Raw genomic sequence first — 23,650 nt, forward strand, 5'->3', positions numbered from 1 at the left:
CTAGATCATCCAAATGCACTCTAGCAAACTTCAGACGGGCCTGGACATGTACTGGCTTAAGCAGGGGGACACGTCTTGCACTGCAGGATTTGAGTCCCTGGCGGCGTAGTGTGTTACTGATGGTAGGCTTTGTTATTTTGGTCCCAGCTCTCTGCAGGTCATTCACTAGGTCCCCCCGTGTAGTTCTGGGATTTTTGCTCACCGTTCTTGTGATCATTTTGACCCCACGGGGTGAGATCTTGCGTGGAGCCCCAGATCGAGGGAGATTGTCAGTGGTCTTGTATGTCTTCCATTTCCTAATAATTGCTCCCACAGTTGATTTCTTCAAACCAAGCCGCTTACCTATTGCAGATTCAGTCTTCCCAGCCTGGTGCAGGTCTACAATTTTGTTTCTGGTGTCTTTTGACAGCTCTTTGGTCTTGGCCATAGTGGAGTTTGGAGTGTGACTGTTTGAGGTTGTGGACAGGTGTCTTTTATACTGATAACAAGTTCAAACAGGTGCCATTAATACAGGAAACGAGTGGAGGACAGAGGAGCCTCTTAAAGAAGAAGTTACAGGTCTGTGAGAGCCAGAAATCTTGCTTGTTTGTAGGTGACCAAATACTTATTTTCCACCATAATTTGCAAATAAATTCATTAAAAATCCTACAATGTGATTTTCTGGATTTTATTTTCTCAATTTGTCTGTCATAGTTGACGTGTACCTATGATGAAAATTACAGGCCTCTCTCATCTTTTTAAGTGGGAGAACTTGCACAATTGGTGGCTGACTAAATACTTTTTTTCCCCACTGTATACTGTCTTGTGTTGGGATGTCTAGTTCTCCAAACATCCACTAGGTCAAACTGATTAATGATGTCCCTTAACACCCCCACTGAGCCTGAATGAGGCTCCTCCCCATTTCTGTATTTCGTAAAATCCATCTTACAGTTCCAGTCCCCGCCGACCACCAGCGTCTCCTCAGGCGCTACCTGTGAGAGTTCCTGTCTAAGACACCCAAACAGATGCCCCCTCTCTCTCCCTGTGCTAGGTGGATACACATTTATAAAGACAAAACCCCTGTTGTTAATTTCTGCTTTTACTACAAGCAGTCTACCCCTACACACCTCTTTTGAGGAGCAAATTTTGACAGACAGACCCGGTACAAAAAGGACTGCCACCCCTGCACTAACATTTGTCCCATGGCTCAGCACACTTGCCCCTTTCCACTAGAGCCCCCAATCAACTTCATTCACCACATCACTATGCGTCTCCTGCAGAAACAACAGTTGTACTTTTTTTTTGTTTTACATATTCACCCAACACACTCCTCTTTCCCGCATCTCTGGTGCCATTAATATTAAGCGAGCCTACCCGAAGATTCTCCATAAGAGGTGACAAGACCGCCTACAGGGAGGAGGTGAGGGCTCTGGGAGTGTGGTGCCAGAAAAATAACCTCTCACTCAACATCAACAAAACAAAGGAGATGATTGTGGACTTCAGGAAACAGCAGAGGGTGCACCCCCCTATCCACATCGACGGGACCGCAGTGGAGAAGGTGGAAAGCTTCAAGTTCCTTGGCGTTCACATCACCGACAAACTGAAATGGTCCACCCACGCAGACAATGTGGTGAAGAAGGCGCAACAGAGCCTCTTCAACATCAGGAGGCTGAAGAAATTCAGCTTGACACCTAAAACCCTCACAAACATTTACAGATGCACAATTGAGAGCATCCTGTCGGGCTGTATCACCGCCTGGTACAGCAACTGCACCTCCCGCAACCGCAGGGCTCTCCAGAGGGTGGTGCGGTCTGCCGAACGCATTACCGGAGGCAAACTACCCGCCCTCCAAGACACATACAGCACCCGATGTCACAGGAAGGCCAAAAAGATCATCAAGGACATCAACCACCCGAGCCACTGCCTGTTCACCCTGCTATCATCCAGAAGGCGAGGTCAGTACATGTGCATCAAAGCTGGGACCGCGAGAATGAATAACAGCTTCTATCTCAAGGCCATCAGACTGTTAAATAGCAATCACTAGCACATTAGAGGCTGCTGCTGCCTATTGAAATCACTGGCCACTTTAAGAAATGGAACGCTAGTCACTTTAATAATGTTTACATATCTTGCACTACTCATCTCATATGTATATACTGCATTCTATAATATTCTACTATATCTTAGTCCATGCCGCTCTGTCATTGCTTGTCCATATATGTATATATTCTTAAATTCCATTCCTTACTAGTTTTGTGTGTATTGGGTATATGTTGTGAAATTGTTAGATATTACTTGTTAGATATTACTGCACTGTCGGAGCTAGAAACACAAGCATTTCACTACACTCGCTATAACATCTGCTAAACAAGTGTATGTGACAAATAAAATTTGATTTGATTTGAAAAGCAAGCAAAGACAGAGACCAATAGCAATGCTCAAAAAGCCCCAGTGCCAGAAATAAAACTTTAATCTAAACAGTGTCTGAAGGTAGACCTTTAAGCACAACTTGTGACCCACTTCCTCAACATAAACCGTATCCTGGGTGTGAGGACACCATGACCCTCATTTTTCGTAGCATGTTGTACTATCTTACAAACTTTCCAGGATCGCAAAAAACAGCCTCAAGATTAACTTTTTTCCCCTTAGTCTCATTCAGCAACCTTGACAGTTCCCTCACTGTGTACTTTGACCCCTCTGCCTGACTGGCTGTCAGCTCTGGATCCATTGAGGAGGAGCCTGAAAAGAAAGCCTCCTCATCTTCCTCTGCCTCAGACTCACCTTCCTCCTCCTCATCTCCATCTCCCAGCCTCTGCTGCCTGCATGTTGACCTCGATTTCCTCCACTGGTGCTTGAACCCTCACCTTGTCTACGGCCTTTATGTGGGCACGCAAAGCTCTTATGCCCCAAATCCCCACACTCAAAGCACCGTAGACTATCTGTGCTGGCAAACCCCACGTAGAGCCCCTCCCCATGCCTCACTTTAAAATGCACATTTAACTGTTGCTCATTGTTATTCAGGAACATGAACACTTGCCTCCGGAACGAAACAACATGCTTGAGGGCATCTGCCTGAAAACCTGCTGACAGTACATGAAAACCACTAGCAAACTTACCAAAATGACTCAGCTCCTTCCTGATTTGATCATCCTTAATCATCCGCAACTACCACCCTAGTCGAAGAGGTAGAAAGAGGAGAAATTGGCACCAACACACCCCTTACAAATATTCCACTAGAAATTAGCCTACCCACCAAATGTGCTCTGTTCATGAACACAACCACAGCTTTGTTCATTCTGGACGCGGAATGTATAAATTCAGCTCCTACCTGTTCGCCGACCGCGTGTAGAACCTCCTCCACCTTAATTCCATTCTCAGAAACACACCTGAATCCATGCCGTAACGACAGCGTCTCCTCTGCGCTAGGCTGCGAAGCCATCGCTCACACCGTTCAAAACCCCAGGAAACTAAACCTCGGTCCTCTTACTCCCTAACTTTGAAAATAAAAACAGTGGGTACCACTAAAACAAACAGTGCATTAACCCTCCACCATAGCAAATAAATTAGGACAGAGCCCTCCACACGAAACACTCAAACTCCCAAAAACTCTCAGCATGCACAGAGAGAGAGAGAGAGAGAGAGAGAGAGAGAGAGAGAGAGAGAGAGAGAGAGAGAGAGAGAGAGAGAGAGAGAGAGAGAGAGAGAGAGAGAGAGAGAGACAGAGAGACAGAGAGAGACAGAGAGACAGAGACCAGTATGAGGAAAGTTAGAGATAGTTTCGCGTGCCAATGCTAGGTAGTGTTAGCACAATTGCTGGAAGTCTATGGGTATCTACTAACATGAACAATACAACACTATACAATACTATGCAATACTATTCATCCATTTTATAAAGCCAATGAAAATGGAAGATGTTGCTGTCACAGTACCCAGCTTCACTGAGGAGTGGAGGCTATCCCAGATAATATTTCCAGCAATGTTAGATCACTTCCTGACTAGATTAAATAACACGTAACAGTAAAACTATCGACCCACATCCAGCACAGGACTGGTGTGTGTGGTGTGTGTGTGTGTGTGTGTGTGTGTGTGTGTGTGTGTGTGTGTGTGTGTGTGTGTGTCTCACCCATCATAATGAGAAAGGGAGAAAGTGTGTGTAGAATGATATCATTCAGTTTTCCCTCTATCCTCAGACAACAGTAAAAGACGACGTTAGTCAAGACAATTGAACAATATCCCACCTTCTCCCCAACCGTTTAATAAAATAGAACAGAAAACATTAGACCTATCCATACTGTTACGCTGCAGACAAAGAGCGGAAGGGTGTTTGATGTCATTACCAGGAGTAAAGACACATAAATTATAACCCTTCTCACCTTCTGTCCTGTTGGCTCTGTCAGTGTGTCTCAGTGTGTGGTAGACACTTTCTCACCTCTCCTGTGGTGTGTGTGTGTGTGTGTGTGTGTGTGTGTGTGTGTGTGTGTGTGTGTGTGTGTGTGTGTGTGTGTGTGTGTGTGTGTGTGTGTGTGTGTGTGTGTGTGTGTGTGTGTGTGTGTGTGTGTGTGTGTGTGTGCGTGTGCGTGCGTATATACTCAGCTCTGTCGGCTCCTCTCAATGTGACGATCAGAGAGCTGGAGGCGAACACAGCCATAGTCACATGGGAGATAGTGGAGGGAGATCCCGTCATCGGATTCGCCATCACACAACAGGTAGAGGAGTGTGTGTGTATCAAAAGTCGTGGTCAAAATTTTGAGAATGACACAAATATTAATTTTCACAAAGTCTGCTGCCTCAGTTTTTATGATGTCAATTTGCATATACTCCAGAATGTTATGAAGAGTGATCAGATGAATTGCAATTAATTGCAAAGTCCCTCTTTGCCATGAAAATGAACTTAATCCCCAAAAAAACATTTACACTGCATTTCAGCCCTGCCACAAAAGGACCAGCTGACATCATGTCAGTGATTCTCTCGTTAACACAGGTGAGAGTGTTGATGAAGACAAGGCTGGAGATCACTCTGTCAGGCTGATTGAGTTAGAACAACAGACTGGAAGCTTTAAAAGGAGGGTGGTGCTTGAAATCATTGTTCTTCCTCTGTTAACCATGGTTACCTGCAAGGAAACATGTGCCGTCATCATTGCTTTGCACAAAAAGCTTCACAGGCATGGATATTGCTGTCTCCTAAAGTTGATTCAGCTGCGAGATCGGGGCACCACCAGTGCAGAGCTTGCTCAGGAATGGCAGCAGGCAGGTGTGAGTGCATCTGCACGCACAGTGAGGCGAAGACTTTTGGAGGATGGCCTGGTGTCAAGAAGGGCAGCGAGGAAGCCACTTCTCTCCAGGAAAAACATCAGGGACAGACTGATATTCTGCAAAAGGTACAGGGATTGGACTGCTGAGGACTGGGGTAAATTCATTTTCTCTGATTAATCCCCTTTCCGATTGTTTAGGGCATCCGGAAAAAAAGCTTGTCCGGAGAAGACAAGGTGAGCGCTACCATCAGTCCTGTGTCATGCCAACATTAAAGCATCCTGAGACCATTCATGTGTGGGGTTGCTTCTCAGCCAAGGGACACATCCTCCGAGAGCAACTTCTCCCAACCATCCAAGAACAGTTTGGTGATGAACAATGCATTTTCCAGCATGATGGAGCACCTTGCCATAATGCAGAAGTGATAACTAAGTGGCTCGGGGAACAAAACATCGAAATGTTGGGTCCATGGCCAGGAAACTCCCCAGACCTTAACCCCATTGAGAACTTGAGGTCAATCCTCAAGAGGCGGGTGGACAAACAAAAACCCACAAATTCTGACAAACTCCAAGCATTGATTATGCAAGAATGGGCTGCCAAAAGTCAGTATGTGGCCCAGAAGTTAATTGACAGCATGCCAGGGCGGATTGCAGAGGTCTTGAAAAAGAAGGGTCAACACTGCAAATATTGACTCTTTGCATAAACTGAATGTCATTGTCATTGAAAGCCTTTGACACTTATGGAATGCTTGTAATTATACTTCATTATACCATAGTAACATCTGACATAAATATCTAAAAACACTGAAGCAGCAAACTTTGTGAAGACCAATACTTGTGTCATTCTCAAAACTTTTGACCACGACTGTATATATGTGTGTGTGTGTGTGTGTCAGTCTGTGTGTGAATAAGTGTGCATGTCTGAGTGTGTGTTTGTGTGTTGGGTTAAGTCAGGGAGTTGGTTAGTTGAACTACAGTTGTTTGATGAGCAACCTTGTCTGAATCTGAGACCCAGAAAACTCACGTTAACTCCCAGAGATAATGCCTAGGCTAGGGCAGTGGGCTTTGTCACAGTGGACCGAGACAGTGGGCTAGTGCAGGTTAGATATCTGATATCTGGTCTGTATCCTTGTTTTATGGCCCTAAACTTAACCCTAAGCCCTCCTGTTGTCATTGGTTACAGAAGAAGGATGTGCGCATGCTGCGGTACATCCAGGAAGTGAACACGACCACGCGCTCCTGTGCACTGTGGGACTTGGAGGAGGACACAGAGTACATTGTCCATGTCCAGAGCATCAGCATGGGAGGTAGCAGTCCTCCCAGCGACCCGGTCAGCTTCAGAACTCCCAGAGAGTCTGAGAAACTAGCCTCCACGGGCCCAGGTAGGTAACACACACACACACAGTATTACAAACATTTTCATTTTTGAATGCGGACAGAAAAACCCAGCAGGGAGTTCCAATGTTACACAACACCTCCACAATGAATTCCAATATTATACAACACCTTCAAAAAATAATTCCAAATGTTATACAACACCTCCACAATGAATTCCAATGTTATACAACACCTCCACAATGAATTACAACATTATAAATCACCTCCACAATGAATTCCAATGTTATACAACACCTCCACAATGAATTACAACATTATAAATCACCTCCACAATGAATTCCAATGTTATACAACACCTCCAAATTTCCCATAAAGATTCCTGGCTATTCTACCGTTTTGGTACAGAGCAGCAACGCCTAGCTGTCTTTGTCAGCCCACCCAACAATGTCATTCCCATTTGTAAAGCTATAGCTGTTAACTAGAGCAACTCGTAACACCTCCAGTTTGACCATCTCCTCTCTCAGCGACCCAGATACACACAGAGAAGAGAAGGGCTTCACACAGAGAGAGAAATATATCAGCCCTTACATCACACCACAGATAAACAGATTACACAGGAGATGTTGGGAAAACATTAGGGATTGGTGCCAAGGTAACATTTAGATAACGTTAAGGATTGTTGTATTCTGGTTCCCATTTCTCAAAGTCGAAGTCAAACATTTTATTTTTATAATCATGTTTCAACGTTTAAAGGACGTTATTCGTAATGGTTGAAAAATCTTCAGATAAAGTCAAAAGAAGATGTTCTTGAGACATTGAGAATCAGTTGTGAAGGAGCAGATTATTAGAGTAACATATGTTATAACATCCTCCTAAACCACCAGATTATCAGAGTAACATATGTTATTACATCCTCCTAAACCACCAGATTATCAGAGTAACATATGTTATAACATCCTCCTAAACCACCAGATTATCAGAGTAACATACGTTATAACATCCTCCTAAACCACCAGATTATCAGAGTAACATATGTTATTACATCCTCCTAAACCACCAGATTATCAGAGTAACATATGTTATAACATCCTCCTAAACCACCAGATTATCAGAGTAACATACGTTATAACATCCTCCTAAACCACCAGATTATCAGAGTAACATACGTTATAACATCCTCCTAAACCACCAGATTATCAGAGTAACATATGTTATAACATCCTCCTAAACCACCAGATTATCAGAGTAACATACGTTATAACATCCTCCTAAACCACCAGATTATCAGAGTAACATATGTTATAACATCCTCCTAAACCACCAGATTATCAGAGTAACATACGTTATAACATCCTCCTAAACCACCAGATTATCAGAGTAACATACGTTATAACATCCTCCTAAACCACCAGATTATCAGAGTAACATACGTTATAACATCCTCCTAAACTACCAGATTATCAGAGTAACATATGTTATAACATCCTCCTAAACCACCAGATTATCAGAGTAACATATGTTATAACATCCTCCTAAACCACCAGATTATCAGAGTGACATATGTTATAACATCCTCCTAAACCACCAGATTATCACAGTAACATATGTTATAACATCCTCCTAAACCACCAGATTATCAGAGTAACATACGTTATAACATCCTCCTAAACCACCAGATTATCAGAGTAACATATGTTATAACATCCTCCTAAACCACCAGATTATCAGAGTAACATACGTTATAACATCCTCCTAAACCACCAGATTATCAGAGTAACATATGTTATAACATCCTCCTAAACCACCAGATTATCACAGTAACATATGTTATAACATCCTCCTAAACCACCAGATTATCACAGTAACATATGTTATAACATCCTCCTAAACCACCAGATTATCAGAGTAACATATGTTATAACATCCTCCTAAACCACCAGATTATCACAGTAACATACGTTATAACATCCTCCTAAACCACCAGATTATCAGAGTAACATACGTTATAACATCCTCCTAAACCACCAGATTATCAGAGTAACATATGTTATAACATCCTCCTAAACCACCAGATTATCAGAGTGACATATGTTATAACATCCTCCTAAACCACCAGATTATCACAGTAACATATGTTATAACATCCTCCTAAACCACCAGATTATCAGAGTGACATACGTTATAACATCCTCCTAAACCACCAGATTATCAGAGTAACATACGTTATAACATCCTCCTAAACCACCAGATTATCAGAGTAACATATGTTATAACATCCTCCTAAACCACCAGATTATCAGAGTAACATACGTTATAACATCCTCCTAAACCACCAGATTATCAGAGTAACATATGTTATAACATCCTCCTAAACCACCAGATTATCACAGTAACATATGTTATAACATCCTCCTAAACCACCAGATTATCACAGTAACATATGTTATAACATCCTCCTAAACCACCAGATTATCAGAGTAACATACGTTATAACATCCTCCTAAACCACCAGATTATCAGAGTAACATATGTTATAACATCCTCCTAAACCCCCAGATTATCAGAGTAACATACGTTATAACATCCTCCTAAACCACCAGATTATCAGAGTAACATATGTTATAACATCCTCCTAAACCACCAGATTATCAGAGTAACATACGTTATAACATCCTCCTAAACCCCCAGATTATCAGAGTAACATACGTTATAACATCCTCCTAAACCACCAGATTATCAGAGTAACATATGTTATAACATCCTCCTAAACCACCAGATTATCAGAGTAACATATGTTATAACATCCTCCTAAACCACCAGATTATCAGAGTAACATATGTTATAACATCCTCCTAAACCACCAGATTATCAGAGTAACATATGTTATAACATCCTCCTAAACCACCAGATTATCAGAGTAACATACGTTATAACATCCTCCTAAACATTTGTACATTTTTTTGTCATTTAGCAGACGCTCTTATCCAGAGTGCATACATTATTTATTTATTTTTTCATACTGGTCCCCCGTGGGAAACGAACCCACAACCCTGACGTTGCAAACGCCATGCTCTACCAACTGATTATCACAGTAACATACGTGATAACATCCTCCTAAATCACTATTGTATTTGTATTTAACGAAGGTTACCTGTGAAACCAGATGGTCATATTGTAGTCACCTCTGACGTCCTGAGTCTACACAGGTGGGCATCTGCAATGGACAGGTGTGTGCGTGTGGTGTGTGCGTGTGGTGTGTGCGTGTGGTGTGTGTGTGTGTGGTGTGTGTGGTGTGCGTGTGGTGTGTGCGTGTGGTGTGTGTGTGTGGTGTGTGTGTGTGGTGTGTGTGGTGTGCGTGTGGTGTGTGCGTGTGGTGTGTGTGTGTGTGTGTGTGTGTGGTGTGCGTGTGGTGTGTGTGTGTGTGGTGTGTGTGGTGTGCGTGTGGTGTGTGTGTGTGGTGTGTGTGTGTGTGGTATGTGTGTGTGGTGTGTGTGGTGTGCGTGTGGTGTGTGCGTGTGGTGTGTGTGTGTGTGGTGTGTGTGGTGTGCGTGTGGTGTGTGTGTGTGGTGTGTGTGTGTGTGGTGTGTGTGTGTGGTGTGTGCGCGTGGTGTGTGTGTGGTGTGTGTATGGTGTGTGTGTGTGCGTGTGGTGTGTGTGTGGTGTTTGTGTGGTGTGTGCGTGTGTGTGTGTGTGTGTGTGGTGTGTGTGTGTGTGGTGTGTGTGGTGTGTGTGGTGTGTGTGCGTGTGGTGTGTGCGTATGGTGTGTGTGTGGTGTGTGTGTGGTGTGTGCGTGTGTGTGTGTGTGTGTGTGTGCGTGTGGTGTGTGTGTGTGGTGTGTGCGTGTGGTGTGTGCGTGTGGTGTGTGTGTGTGTGTGTGTGTGTGTGTGGTGTCTGTGTGTGGTGTGTGTGTGGTGTGTGCGTGTGGTGTGTGCGTGGTGTGTGTGGTGTGCGTGTGGTGTGTGCGTGTGGTGTGTGTGTGGTGTGTGTGTGTGTGGTGTGTGTGTGTGCGTGTGGTGCGTTTGGTGTGCGTGTGGTGTGTGTGTGTGTGTATGGTGTGTGTGCGTGTGGTGTGTGTGTGTGGTGTGTGCGTGTGGTGTGTGCGTGTGGTGTGTGTGTGGTGTGTGTGTGTGTGGTGTGTGTGTGTGCGTGTGCGTGTGGTGTGTGCGTGTGGTGTGTGTGTGTGTGTGTGTGTGTGGTGTCTGTGTGTGGTGTGTGTGTGGTGTGTGCGTGTGGTGTGTGCGTGTGGTGTGTGTGTGGTGTGTGTGTGTGTGTGGTGTGTGTGTGTGCGTGTGGTGCGTTTGGTGTGCGTGTGGTGTGTGTGTGTGTGTATGGTGTGTGTGTGTGTGTGTGGTGTGTGTGTGTGTGTGGTGTGTGTGTGTGAGCGTAGACTCAGGACGTTAGAGGTGACTGCATAATGACCATCTGGTTTCATATAAAACACACAAACACGTTTCCGCCCCCCTATTTTCTCTTCTATTAATCAACACAACCTGTTACCATCTGTTATATATGACCACCAGTACAACACAACCCTGTTACCATCTGATATATATGACCACCAGTACAATACAACCCTGTTACCATCTGTTATATATGACCACCAGTACAACACAACCCTGTTACCATCTGATATATGACCACCAGTACAATACAACCCTGTTACCATCTGTTATATATGACCACCAGTACAACACAACCCTGTTACCATCTGATATATGACCACCAGTACAATACAACCCTGTTACCATCTGTTAGATATGACCACCAGTACAACACAACCCTGTTACCATCTGATATATGACCACCAGTACAACACAACCCTGTTACCATCTGTTATATATGACCACCAGTACAACACAACCCTGTTACCATCTGATATATATGACCACCAGTACAACACAACCCTGTTACCATCTGATATATATGACCACCAGTACAACACAACCCTGTTACCATCTGATATATATGACCACCAGTACAACACAACCTGTTATCATCTGATATATATGACCACCAGTACAACACCACCCTGTTACCATCTGTTATATATGACCACCAGTACAACACCACCCTGTTACCATCTGTTATATATGACCACCAGTACAACACAACCCTGTTACCATCTGATATATATGACCACCAGTACAACACAACCCTGTTACCATCTGATATATATGACCACCAGTACAACACAACCCTGTTACCATCTGATATATATGACCACCAGTACAACACCACCCTGTTATCATCTGAAATATATGACCACCAGTACAACACAACCCTGTTACCATCTGATATATATGACCACCAGTACAACACAACCCTGTTACCATCTGATATATATGACCACCAGTACAACACAACCTGTTATCATCTGATATATATGACCACCAGTACAACACAACCCTGTTACCATCTGTTATATATGACCACCAGTACAACACCACCCTGTTACCATCTGTTATATATGACCCCCAGTACAACACAACCCTGTTATCATCTGATATATATGACCCCCAGTACAACACAACCTGTTATCATCTGATATATATGACCACCAGTACAACACAACCTGTTACCATCTGATATATATGACCCCCAGTACAACACAACCCTGTTACCATCTGTTATATATTATCACCAGAACAACTCAACCCTTTTACCATCTGTTATATATTATCACCAGTACAACACAACACAACCCTGTTACCATATGTTATATATGACCCCCAGTACAACACAACCCTGTTACCATCTGTTATATATTATCACCAGTACAACACAACCCTGTTACCATCTGATATATATGACCCCCAGTACAACACAACCCTGTTACCATCTGATATATATGACCACCAGTACAACACAACCCTGTTACCATCTGATATATATTATCACCAGTACAACACAACCCTGCTACCATCTGTTACATATGACCAGCAGTACAACACAACCCTGTTACCATCTGATATATATGACCACCAGTACAACACAACCCTGTTACCATCTGTTATTTATGACCACAAGTACAACACAACACAACCCTGTTACCATCGGTTATATACAGTGAGGGAAAAAAAGTATTTGATCCCCTGCTTATTTTGTACGTTTGCCCACTGACAAATAAATGATAAGTCTATAAGTTTAATGGTAGGTTTATTTGAACAGTGAGAGACAGAATAACAACAACAAAAAATCCAGAAAAACGCATGTCAAAAATGTTATAAATTGATTTGCATTTTAATGAGGGAAATAAGTATTTGACCCCTCTGCAAAACATGACTTAGTACTTGGTGGCAAAACCCTTGTCGGTAATCACAGAGGTCAGAAGTTTCTTGTAGTTGGCCACCAGGTTTGCACACATCTCAGGAGGGATTTTGTTCCACTCCTCTTTGCAGATCTTCTCCAAGTCATTAAGGTTTTGAGGCTGACGTTTGGCAACTCGAACCTTCAGCTCCCTCCACAGATTTTCTTTGGGATTAAGGTCTGGAGACTGGCTAGGCCACTCCAGGACCTTAATGTGCTTCTTCTTGAGCCACTCCTTTGTTGCCTTGGCCGTGTGTTTTGGGTCATTGTCATGCTGGAATACCCATCCACAACCCATTTTCAGTGCCCTGGCTGAGGGAAGGAGGTTTTCACCCAAGATTTGACGGTACATGGCCCCGTCCATCGTCCCTTTGATGCGGTGAAGTTGTCCTGTCCCCTTAGCAGAAAAACACCCCCAAAGCATAATGTTTCCACCTCCATGTTTGATGGTGGGGATGGTGTTATTGGGGTCATAGGCAGCATTCCTCCTCCTCCAAACACGGCGAGTTGAGTTGATGCCAAAGAGCTCGATTTTGGTCTCATCTGACCACAACACTTTCACCCAGTTCTCCTCTGAATCATTCAGATGTTCATTGGCAAACTTCAGACGGGCATGTATATGTGCTTTCTTGAGCAGGGGGACCTTGCAGGCGCTGCAGGATTTCAGTCCTTCACGGCGTAGTGTGTTACCAATTGTTTTCTTGGTGACTATGGTCCCAGCTGCCTTGAGATCATTAACAAGATCCTCCCGTGTAGTTCTGGGCTGATTCCTCACCGTTCTCATGATCATTGCAACTCCATGAGGTGAGATCTTGCATGGAGCCCCAGGCCGAGGGAGATTGACAATTATTTTGTGTTTCTTCCATTTGCGAATAATCGCACCAACTGTTGTCACCTTCTCACCAAGCTGCTTGGCGATGGTTTTGTAGCCCATTCCAGCCTTGTGTAGGTCTACAATCTTGTCCCTGACATCCTTGGAGAGCTCTTTGGTCTTGACCATGGTGGAGAGTTTGGAATCTGATTGATTGATTACTTCTGTGGACAGGTGTCTTTTATACAGGTAACAAACTGAGATTAGGACCACTCCCTTTAAGAGTGTGCTCCTAATCTCAGATCGTTACCTGTATAAAAGACACCTGGGAGCCAGAAATCTTTCTGATTGATAGGGGGTCAAATACTTATTTCCCTCATTAAAATGCAAATCAATTTATAACATTTTTGCCATGCGTTTTTCTAGATTTTTTTGTTGTTATTCTGTCTCTCACTGTTCAAATAAACCTACCATTCAAATTATAGACTGATAATTTCTTTGTCAGTGGGCAAACGTACAAAATCAGCAGGGGATCAAATACTTTTTTCCCTCACTCTATGATCACCAGGAGAACACAACCCTGTTACCATCTGATATATATGACCACCAGTACAACACAACCCTGTTACCATCTATTATATATGACAACCAGTACAACACAACCCTGTTATCATCTGTTATATATGACAGTACAACACAACCCTGTTACCATCTGATATATATGACCACCAGTACAACACAACCCTGTTACCATCTGATATATATGACCACCAGTACAACACAACCCTGTTACCATCTGATATATATGACCACCAGTACAACACAACCCGGTTACCATCTGATATATATGACCACCAGTACAACACAACCCTGTTACCATCTGTTATATATGACCACCAGTACAACACAACCCTGTTAACATCTGATATATATGACCACCAGTACAACACAACCCTGTTACCATCTGTTATATATGACCACCAGTACAACACAACCCTGTTACCATCTGTTATATATGACCACAAGTACAACACAACCCTGTTACCATCTGATATATATGACCACCAGTACAACACAACCCTGTTACCATCTGATATATATGACCACCAGTACAACACAACACAACCCTGTTACCATCTGATATATATGACCCCCAGTACAACACAACCCTGTTATCATCTGATATATATGACCACAAGTACAACACAACCCTGTTACCATCTGTTATATATGACCACCAGAACAACACAACCCTGTTACCATCTGATATATATGACCACCAGTACAACACAACACAACCCTGTTACAATCTGATATATATGACCCCCAGTACAACACAACCCTGTTATCATCTGATATATATGACCACCAGTACAACACAACCCTGTTACCATCTGTTATATATGACCACCAGTACAACACAACCCTGTTACCATCTGATATATATGACCACCAGTACAACACAACCATGTTACCATCTGATATATATGACCACCAGTACAACACAACCCTGTTACCATCTGTTATATATGACCACCAGTACAACACAACCCTGTTACCATCTGATATATATGACCACCAGTACAATACAACCCTGTTACCATCTGTTATATATGACCACCAGTACAACACAACCCTGTTACCATCTGATATATATGACCACCAGTACAACACCACCCTGTTACCATCTGTTATATAAGACCACCAGTACAACACAACACAACCCTGTTACCATCTGATATATATGACCACCAGTACAACACAACCCTGTTACCATCTGATATATATGACCACCAGTACAACACAACCCTGTTACCATCTGATATATATGACCACCAGTACAATACAACCCTGTTACCATCTGTTATATATGACCACCAGTACAACACAACCCTGTTACCATCTGATATATATGACCACCAGTACAACACCACCCTGTTACCATCTGATATATATGACCACCAGTACAATACAACCCTGTTACCATCTGTTATATATGACCACCAGTACAACACAACCCTGTTACCATCTGATATATATGACCACCAGTACAACACAACCCTGTTACCATCTGATATTTATGACCACAAGTATAACACAACACAACCCTGTTACCATCTGTTATATACAGTGATGGAAAAAAGTATTTGATCCCCTGCTGATTTTGTACGTCTGCCCACTGACAAAGAAATGATAAGTCTATAATTTTAATGGTAGGTTTATTTGAACAGTGAGAGACAGAATAACAACAACAAAAATCCAGAAAAACGCATGTCAAAAATGTTATAAATTGATTTGCATTTTAATGAGGGAAATAAGTATTTGACCCCTCAGCAAAACATGACTTAGTACTTGGTGGCAAAACCCTTGTTGGCAATCACAGAGGTCAGACGTTTCTTGTAGTTGGCCACCAGGTTTGCACACATCTCAGGAGGGATTTTGTTCCACTCCTCTTTGCAGATCTTCTCCAAGTCATTAAGGTTTTGAGGCTGACGTTTGACAACTCGAACCTTCAGCTCCCTCCACAGATTTTCTTTGGGATTAAGGTCTGGAGACTGGCTAGGCCACTCCAGGACCTTAATGTGCTTCTTCTTGAGCCACTTATCTGTTGCCTTAGCCATGTGTTTTGGGTCATTGTCATGCTGGAATACCCATCCACTACCCATTTTCAATGCCCTGGCTGAGGGAAGGAGGTTCTCACCCAAGATTTGACGGTACATGGCCCCGTCCATCGTCCCTTTGATGCGGTGAAGTTGTCCTGTCCCCTTAGCAGAAAAACACCCCCAAAGCATAATGTTTCCACCTCCATGTTTGACTGTGGGGATGGTGTTCTTGGAGTCATAGGCAGCATTCCTCCTCCTCCAAACACGGCGAGTTGAGTTGATGCCAAAGAGCTCGATTTTGGTCTCATCTGACCACAACACTTTCACCCAGTTCTCCTCTGAATCATTCAGATTTTCATTGGCAAACTTCAGACGGGCATGTATATGTGCTTTCTTGAGCAGGGGGACCTTGCAGGCGCTGCAGGATTTCAGTCCTTCACGGCGTAGTGTGTTACCAATTGTTTTCTTGGTGACTATGGTCCCAGCTGCCTTGAGATCATTGACAAGATCCTCCCGTGTAGTTCTGGGCTGATTCCTCACCGTTCTCATGATCATTGCAACTCCACGAGGTGAGATCTTGCATGGAGCCCCAGGCCGAGGGAGATTGACAATTATTTTGTGTTTCTTCCATTTGCAAATAATCGCACCAACTGTTGTCACCTTCTCACCAAGCTGCTTGGCGATGGTTTTGTAGCCCATTCCAGCCTTGTGTAGGTCTACAATCTTGTCCCTGACATCCCTGGAGAGCTCTTTGGTCTTGACCATGGTGGAGAGTTTGGAATCTGATTGATTGATTGCTTCTGTGGACAGGTGTCTTTTATACAGGTAACAAACTGAGATTAGGAGCACTCCCTTTAAGAGTGTGCTCCTAATCTCAGATCGTTACCTGTATGAAAGACACCTGGGAGCCAGAAATCTTTCTGATTGATAGGGGGTCAAATACTTATTCCCCTCATTAAAATGCAAATCAATTTATAACATTTTTGCCATGCGTTTTTTTGATTTTTGTTGTTGTTATTCTGTCTCTCACTGTTCAAATAAACCTACCATTCAAATTATAGACTGATCATGTCTTTGTCAGTGGGCAAACGTACAAAATCAGCAGGGGATCAAATACTTTTTTCCCTCACTCTATGACCACCAGTAAAACACAACCCTGTTACCATCTGATATATATGACCACCAGTACAACACAACCCTGTTACCATCAGATATATATGACCACCAGTACAACACCACCCTGTTACCATCTGATATATATGACCACCAGTACAACACAACACAACCCTGTTACCATCTGATATATATTATCACCAGTACAACACAACCCTGTTACCATCAGATATATATGACCACCAGTACAACACAACCCTGTACCATCAGATATATATGACCACCAGTACAACACAACCCTGTTACCATCTGATATATATGACCACCAGTACAACACAACCCTGTTACCATCTGATATATGACCACCAGTACAACACAACCCTGTTACCATCTGATATATATGACCACCAGTACAACACAACACAACCCTGTTACCATCTGATATATATGACCACCAGTACAACACAACCCTGTTACCATCTGATATATGACCACCAGGACAACACCACCCTGTTACCATCTGATATATATGATCACCAGTACAACACAACCCTGTTACCATATGTTATATATGACCACCAGTACAACACAACCCTGTTACCATCTGATATATATGACCACCAGTACAACACAACCCTGTTACCATCTGATATATATGACCACCAGTACAACACAACCCTGTTACCATCTGTTATATATGACCACCAGTACAACACAACCCTGTTACCATCTGATATATATGACCACCAGTACAACACAACCCTGTTACCATCTGATATATATGACCACCATTACAACACAACCCTGTTACCATCTGATATATATGACCCCCAGTACAACACAACCCTGTTACCATCTGATATATATGACCCCCAGTACAAGACTAATCACTTCTGTGACGTGTGGCTTTGTGTCTCTTTGTGCCTCGAGTACTCTGCAGAGTAGACTCGTCTCTGTGTCTCTCTCTCTCTCTCTCCCTCTCCCACCCTCCCTATCTTCCTATTTCTCTCTCCCTCTCTCTCTCCCTCCCTCATCTCGCTTAGCTTAGCTCCTGCAGTAGTCAGTGTCAGCGGTCTGTGTGTCTGTTTGCTGAAGTCCAACTCACCCTTTAAAGTCTCCATTACGACTATATCTAAGGGTACTTAATACCAGGTCCTTGATGGGCTCTCACCCTTTAAAGTCTCCATTACGACTATATCTAAGGGTACTTAATACCAGGTCCTTGATGGGCTCTCACCCTTTAAAGTCTCCATTACGACTATATCTAAGGGTACTTAATACCAGGTCCTTGATGGGCTCTCGCCTTTTGAAGGTTGCTTATCTCCTTATCTGAAGAGGCTCTGACACAGGGTGTCCGCTTTGACTGACAAGGCTCTGAACTCTCCCTCAGCAATCATGGCTCATGGTTTTCTCCCATTTCATTTTTACCCTTACACCCTTCCCCTTCGGTGTTTGCAGATCTGAAGGGACTGGATATATTTCAGCAATATGGTCATGGTAAGAGAAGAGAGATTTTCAGTTTGGAACCAAGCCCCTCTCCTCAGAGGTATCATCACAGCCTAATTAGGCCAGGCCAGGACATGGGCTGTGGGGAAACAGAGTAGGAGTCTTCAGGGGCTGCTGGGGGGTTTGAGGATGACTCACAGCTCTTCCTAAAACCAGTTTGATTTGACCTGGTGGCTAGGACTACAACATCTCATTTCCGATATGTAGTTCTGATAGAGGTGATGATAGACGAGGTGTGTGTGTGTGTTCGTCGGTACCTACAGTATAACATTTGTTTCCTCTCTCCAGACGAGGTAAGCAGGGAGGCGATGGAACAGGCAGTTCAGCTCAGAGTTGGAGAGCTCATCATCATCGTAGTGGTGCTCGTCATGTGGGCAGGTAACTCGACTGCAACACAACCACAGCACAACACAACCACAGTCTGATCACAACCACACTGACCATGACTTCAGGACAGAATTAGTATAATATTAGTGGCGCTCGTCATGTTGGTATATGGCCGGACCGCTACACAACCATATCACATCAAATCACAACCACAACACAACAGAACCATTTCCATGCCTCAATGTGGGCAGGTAACCAACCCACAATACAACCACAACACAACAGAACCACTTCCATGCCTCATGAGGGCAGGTAACCAAACCACAACACTATGGGGATCCATAATAAACCCCTTGGCAGGAACTAATGGGGATCCATAATAAATACAAATACAAAACACAACCATAACACACATACAGTTGAAGTCGGATGTTTACATACACTTAGGTTGGAGTCATTAAAACTCGTTTTTCAACCACTCCACAAATTTCTTGTTAACAAACTCTAGTTTTGGCAAGTCGGTTAGGTCATCTACTTTGTGCATGACACAAGTACTTTTTCCAACAATTGTTTACAGACAGATTATTTCACTTATAATTCACTGTATCACAATTCCAGTGGGTCAGAAGTTTACATACACTAAATTGACTGTGCCTTTAAATAGCTTGGAAAATTCCAGAAAATGATTGACATCATTTGAGTAAATTGGAGGTGTACCTGTGGATGTATTTCAAGGCCTACCTTCAAACTCAGTGCCTCTTTGCTTGACATCATGGGAAAATCAAAATAAATCAGCCAAGACCTCAGAAAAAAAAAGTTGACCTCCACAAGTCTGGTTCATCCTTGGGAGCAATTTCCAAATGCCTGAAGGTTCCACGTTCATCTGTACAAACAATTGTACGCAAGTATAAACACCATGGGACCACGCAGCCATCATACCGCTCAGGAAGGAGACGCATTCTGTCTCCTAGTGATGAACGTACTTTGCAAATCAATCCCAGAACAACAGCAAAGGAACTTGTGAAGATGCTGGAGGAAACAGGTACAAAAGTATCTATATCCACAGTAAAACGAGTAAAACGAGGCATATATCGACATAACCTGAAAGGCCGCTCAGCAAGGAAGAAGCCACTGCTTCAAAACCACCATAAAAAATCCAGACTACGGTTTGCAACTGCACATGGGGACAAAGATCGTACATTTTGGAGAAATGTCCTCTGGTCTGATGAAACAAAAATAGAACTGTTTGGCCATAATGACCATCGTTATGTTTGGAGGAAAAAGGGGTGGCTTGCAAGCCGAAGAACACCATCCCAACCGTGAAGCACGGGGGTGGCAGCATCATGCTGTGGGGGTGCTTTGCTGCAGGAGGGACTGGTGCACTTCACAAAATAGATAGTATTATGAGGAAGGAATTATGTGGATATATTGAAGCAACATCTCAAGACATCAGTCAGGAAGTTAAAGTTTGGTCGCAAATGGGTCCTCCAAATGGACAATGACCCCAAGCATACTTCCAAAGTTGTTTCAAAATGACTTAAGGACAACAAAGTCAAGGTATTGGAGTGGCCATCACAAAGCCCTGACCTCAATCCTATAGAAAATGTGTGGGCAGAACTGAAAAAGCGTGTTAGAGCAAGGAGGCCTACAAACCTGACTCAGTTACACCAGCTCTGTTAGGAGGAATGGGCCAAAATTCACCCAACTTATTGTGGGAGCTTGTGGAAGGCTACCCGAAACGTTTGACCCAAGTTAAACAATTTAAAGGCAATACTACCAGATACTAATTGAGTGTGATGAATGTGATGAAAGAAATAAAAGCTGAAATAAATCATTCTCTCTATTATTATTCTGACATTTCACATTCCTAAAATAAAGTGGTGATCCTAACTGACCTAAGACAGGGAATTTTTACTAGGATTAAATGTCAGGAATTGTGAAAATCTGCGTTTTAAATCTATTTGGCTAAGGTGTATGTAAACTTCCGACTTCAACTGTATTTACTTTGTTGTTGATTTCATTTAATCCTAAACCTAGACTAATATACCAGAGAGGTATACTAAAACTGAAAAGCAAGATCATTGAGTTAGCCAGCTGACTTTGATAAGCAACCAGAAATAACTATTGAAAGCTAAACTTAACTTGTATATTTGTTTTTTGAATCAATTAGACCCTGCCCATTTCCAGCTTATCTTTCTAGAAAATTCAAAGTTATATTGATCCTGTTTTGTACCCCTCAGTTTCATCTACACACTCTGCTATCTGTGTTGGATGAATCTCTGTTACTGTGCCTCAAGTACTCTGCAGAGGAGACTCTCTCTCCCTCTCTCTCTCTCTGTCTCTCTCTCTCTCTCTCTCTCTCTCTCTCTCTCTCTCTCTCTCTCTCTCTGTCTCTCTCTCTCTCTCTCTCTCTCTCTCTCTCTCTCTCTCTCTCTCTCTTTCTCTCTTTCTCTCTCTCTCTCTCTCTCTCTCTCTCTCTCTTGCTCTCTGTATATCTCTCAATTAAATTCAAATGAAGGGCTTTATTGGCATGGGAAACATATGTTTACATTGCCAAAGCAAGTGAAAAAGATAATTAACAAAAGTGAAGTAAACAACAAAAAATTATTACACTCACAAATGTTCAAAAGTAATAGAGACATTTCAAAATGTCATTTTATGGCTATGTACTGTGTTATAACGATGTGCAAATAGTTAAAGTACAAAAGGGAAAGTAACTAAACATAAATATGGGTTGTATTTACAATGGTGTTTGTTCTTCACTTGTTGCCCTTTTCTTGTGGCAACAGGTCATAAATCTTGCTGCTGTGATGGCACACTGTGGTATTTCACCCAATAGTTCTGGGAGTTTATCCAAAAAAAATGTTTTTCCAGTTCTTTGGGGTCTTTTTAATCTGAGGGAAATGTGTGTCTCTAATATGGTCATACATTTGGCAGAAGGTTAGAAAGTGCAGCTCAGTTTCCACCTCATTTTGTGGGCAGTGTGCACATAGCCTGTCTTCTCTTGAGAGCCAGGTCTGCCTACAACGGCCTCTCTCAATAGCAAGGCTATGCTCACTGAGTCTGTACATAGTCCAAGCTTTCATTAATTTTGGGTCAGTCACAGTGGTCAGGTATTCTGCCATTGTGTACTCTCTGTTTAGGGCCAAATAGCATTCTAGTTTGCTCTGTTTTTGGTAAATTCTTTCCAATGTGTCAAGTAATTATCTTTTTATGATTTGTGTGGGTCTAATTGTGTTGCTGTCGCTGTCCTGGGGCTCTGTGGGGTCTGTTTGTGTTTGTGAACAGAGTCCCAGGACCGGCTTGCTTAGCGGACTCTTCTCCAGGTTCATCTCTCTGTAGGTGATGGCTTTGTTATGGAAGGTTTGGGAATTACTTGATTTTAGGTGGTTGTAGAATTTAACGGCTCTTTTCTGGAATTTGAAAATTACCAGGTATCGGCCTAATTCTGCTCTGCATGCATTATTTGGTGTTTTACGTTGTACATGGAGGATATTTTTGCAGAATTCTGCATGCAGAGTCTCAATTTGGTGTTTGCCCCAATTTGTGAATTCTTGGTTGGTGAGCGGACCCCAGACCTCACAACCATAAAGGGCAATGGGTTCTATAACTGATTCAAGTATTTTTAGCCAGATTCTAATTGGGATGTCGAATTTATGTTCCTTTTGATGGCGTAGAAGGCCCTTCTTGCCTTGTCTCTCAGATCGTTCAGAGCTTTGTGGAAGTTACCCGTGGTGCTGATGTTTAGGCTGAGGTAGGTATAGTTTTTTTCTGTGCTCTAGGTCAACAGTGTCTAAATGGAATTTGTATTGTGGTCCTGGCAGCTGTATCATTTTTAGAACACCATTATTTTTGTCTTACTGAGATTCACTGTCAGGGCCCAGGTCTGACAGAATCTATGCAGAATATCTAGGTGCTGCTGTAAGTCCTCCTTGGTTGTTGACAGAAGCACCAGATCATCAGCAAACAGTAGACATTTGACTTCAGATTCTAGTAGGGTGAGGCCGGGTGCTGCAGACTGTTCTAGTGCCCTCGCCAATTCGTTGGTAAATATGTTGAAGAGGGTGGGGCTCATGCTGCATCCCTTTCTCACACCCCGGCCTTGTGGAAATATAAATGTGCGTGTTTTTTGCCAATTTTAACCACACACTTGTTGTTTGTGTACATGGATTTTATCATGTCATATGTTTTCCCCCCAACACCACTTTCCATCAATTTGAATAGCAGACCTCATGCCAAAATGAGTCAAATTAATTCCAAAACAAAGACTTTGCCTTTGTTTTGGCTTGTTTGTTTGTCAATTAGGGTGTGCAGGGTGAATACGTGATCTGTCGTACGGTAATTTGGTAAAAAGCCAATTTCCCATTTGCTCAGTACATTGTTGACGCATATACCACGGTAGTTATTGGGGTCAAATT

The 23,650-nt window shown here is 42.9% G+C and overlaps 1 protein-coding gene across 1 annotated transcript in view; it reads left to right on the forward strand.

Annotated features, from left to right (window-relative positions):
• Positions 1-19,283, forward strand: part of LOC311117031 (fibronectin type III domain-containing protein 5b-like) — a gene marked incomplete at both ends in the record, with an annotated part of 46,292 nt that extends 27,009 nt beyond the window's left edge. The window contains 3 exons of the mRNA XM_084192026.1: positions 4,573-4,685; positions 6,412-6,610; positions 19,194-19,283. Coding sequence (XP_084048152.1) covers positions 4,573-4,685; positions 6,412-6,610; positions 19,194-19,283 — 402 coding nt within the window. The remainder of the gene's footprint in view (positions 1-4,572; positions 4,686-6,411; positions 6,611-19,193) is intronic.
• Between the last annotated feature and the right edge of the window lie 4,367 nt (positions 19,284-23,650).

Source organism: Coregonus lavaretus (genome assembly GCF_964263955.1).
Source record: "Coregonus lavaretus genome assembly, contig: HAP1_SCAFFOLD_2072, whole genome shotgun sequence".
NCBI lineage: Eukaryota > Metazoa > Chordata > Actinopteri > Salmoniformes > Salmonidae > Coregonus > Coregonus lavaretus.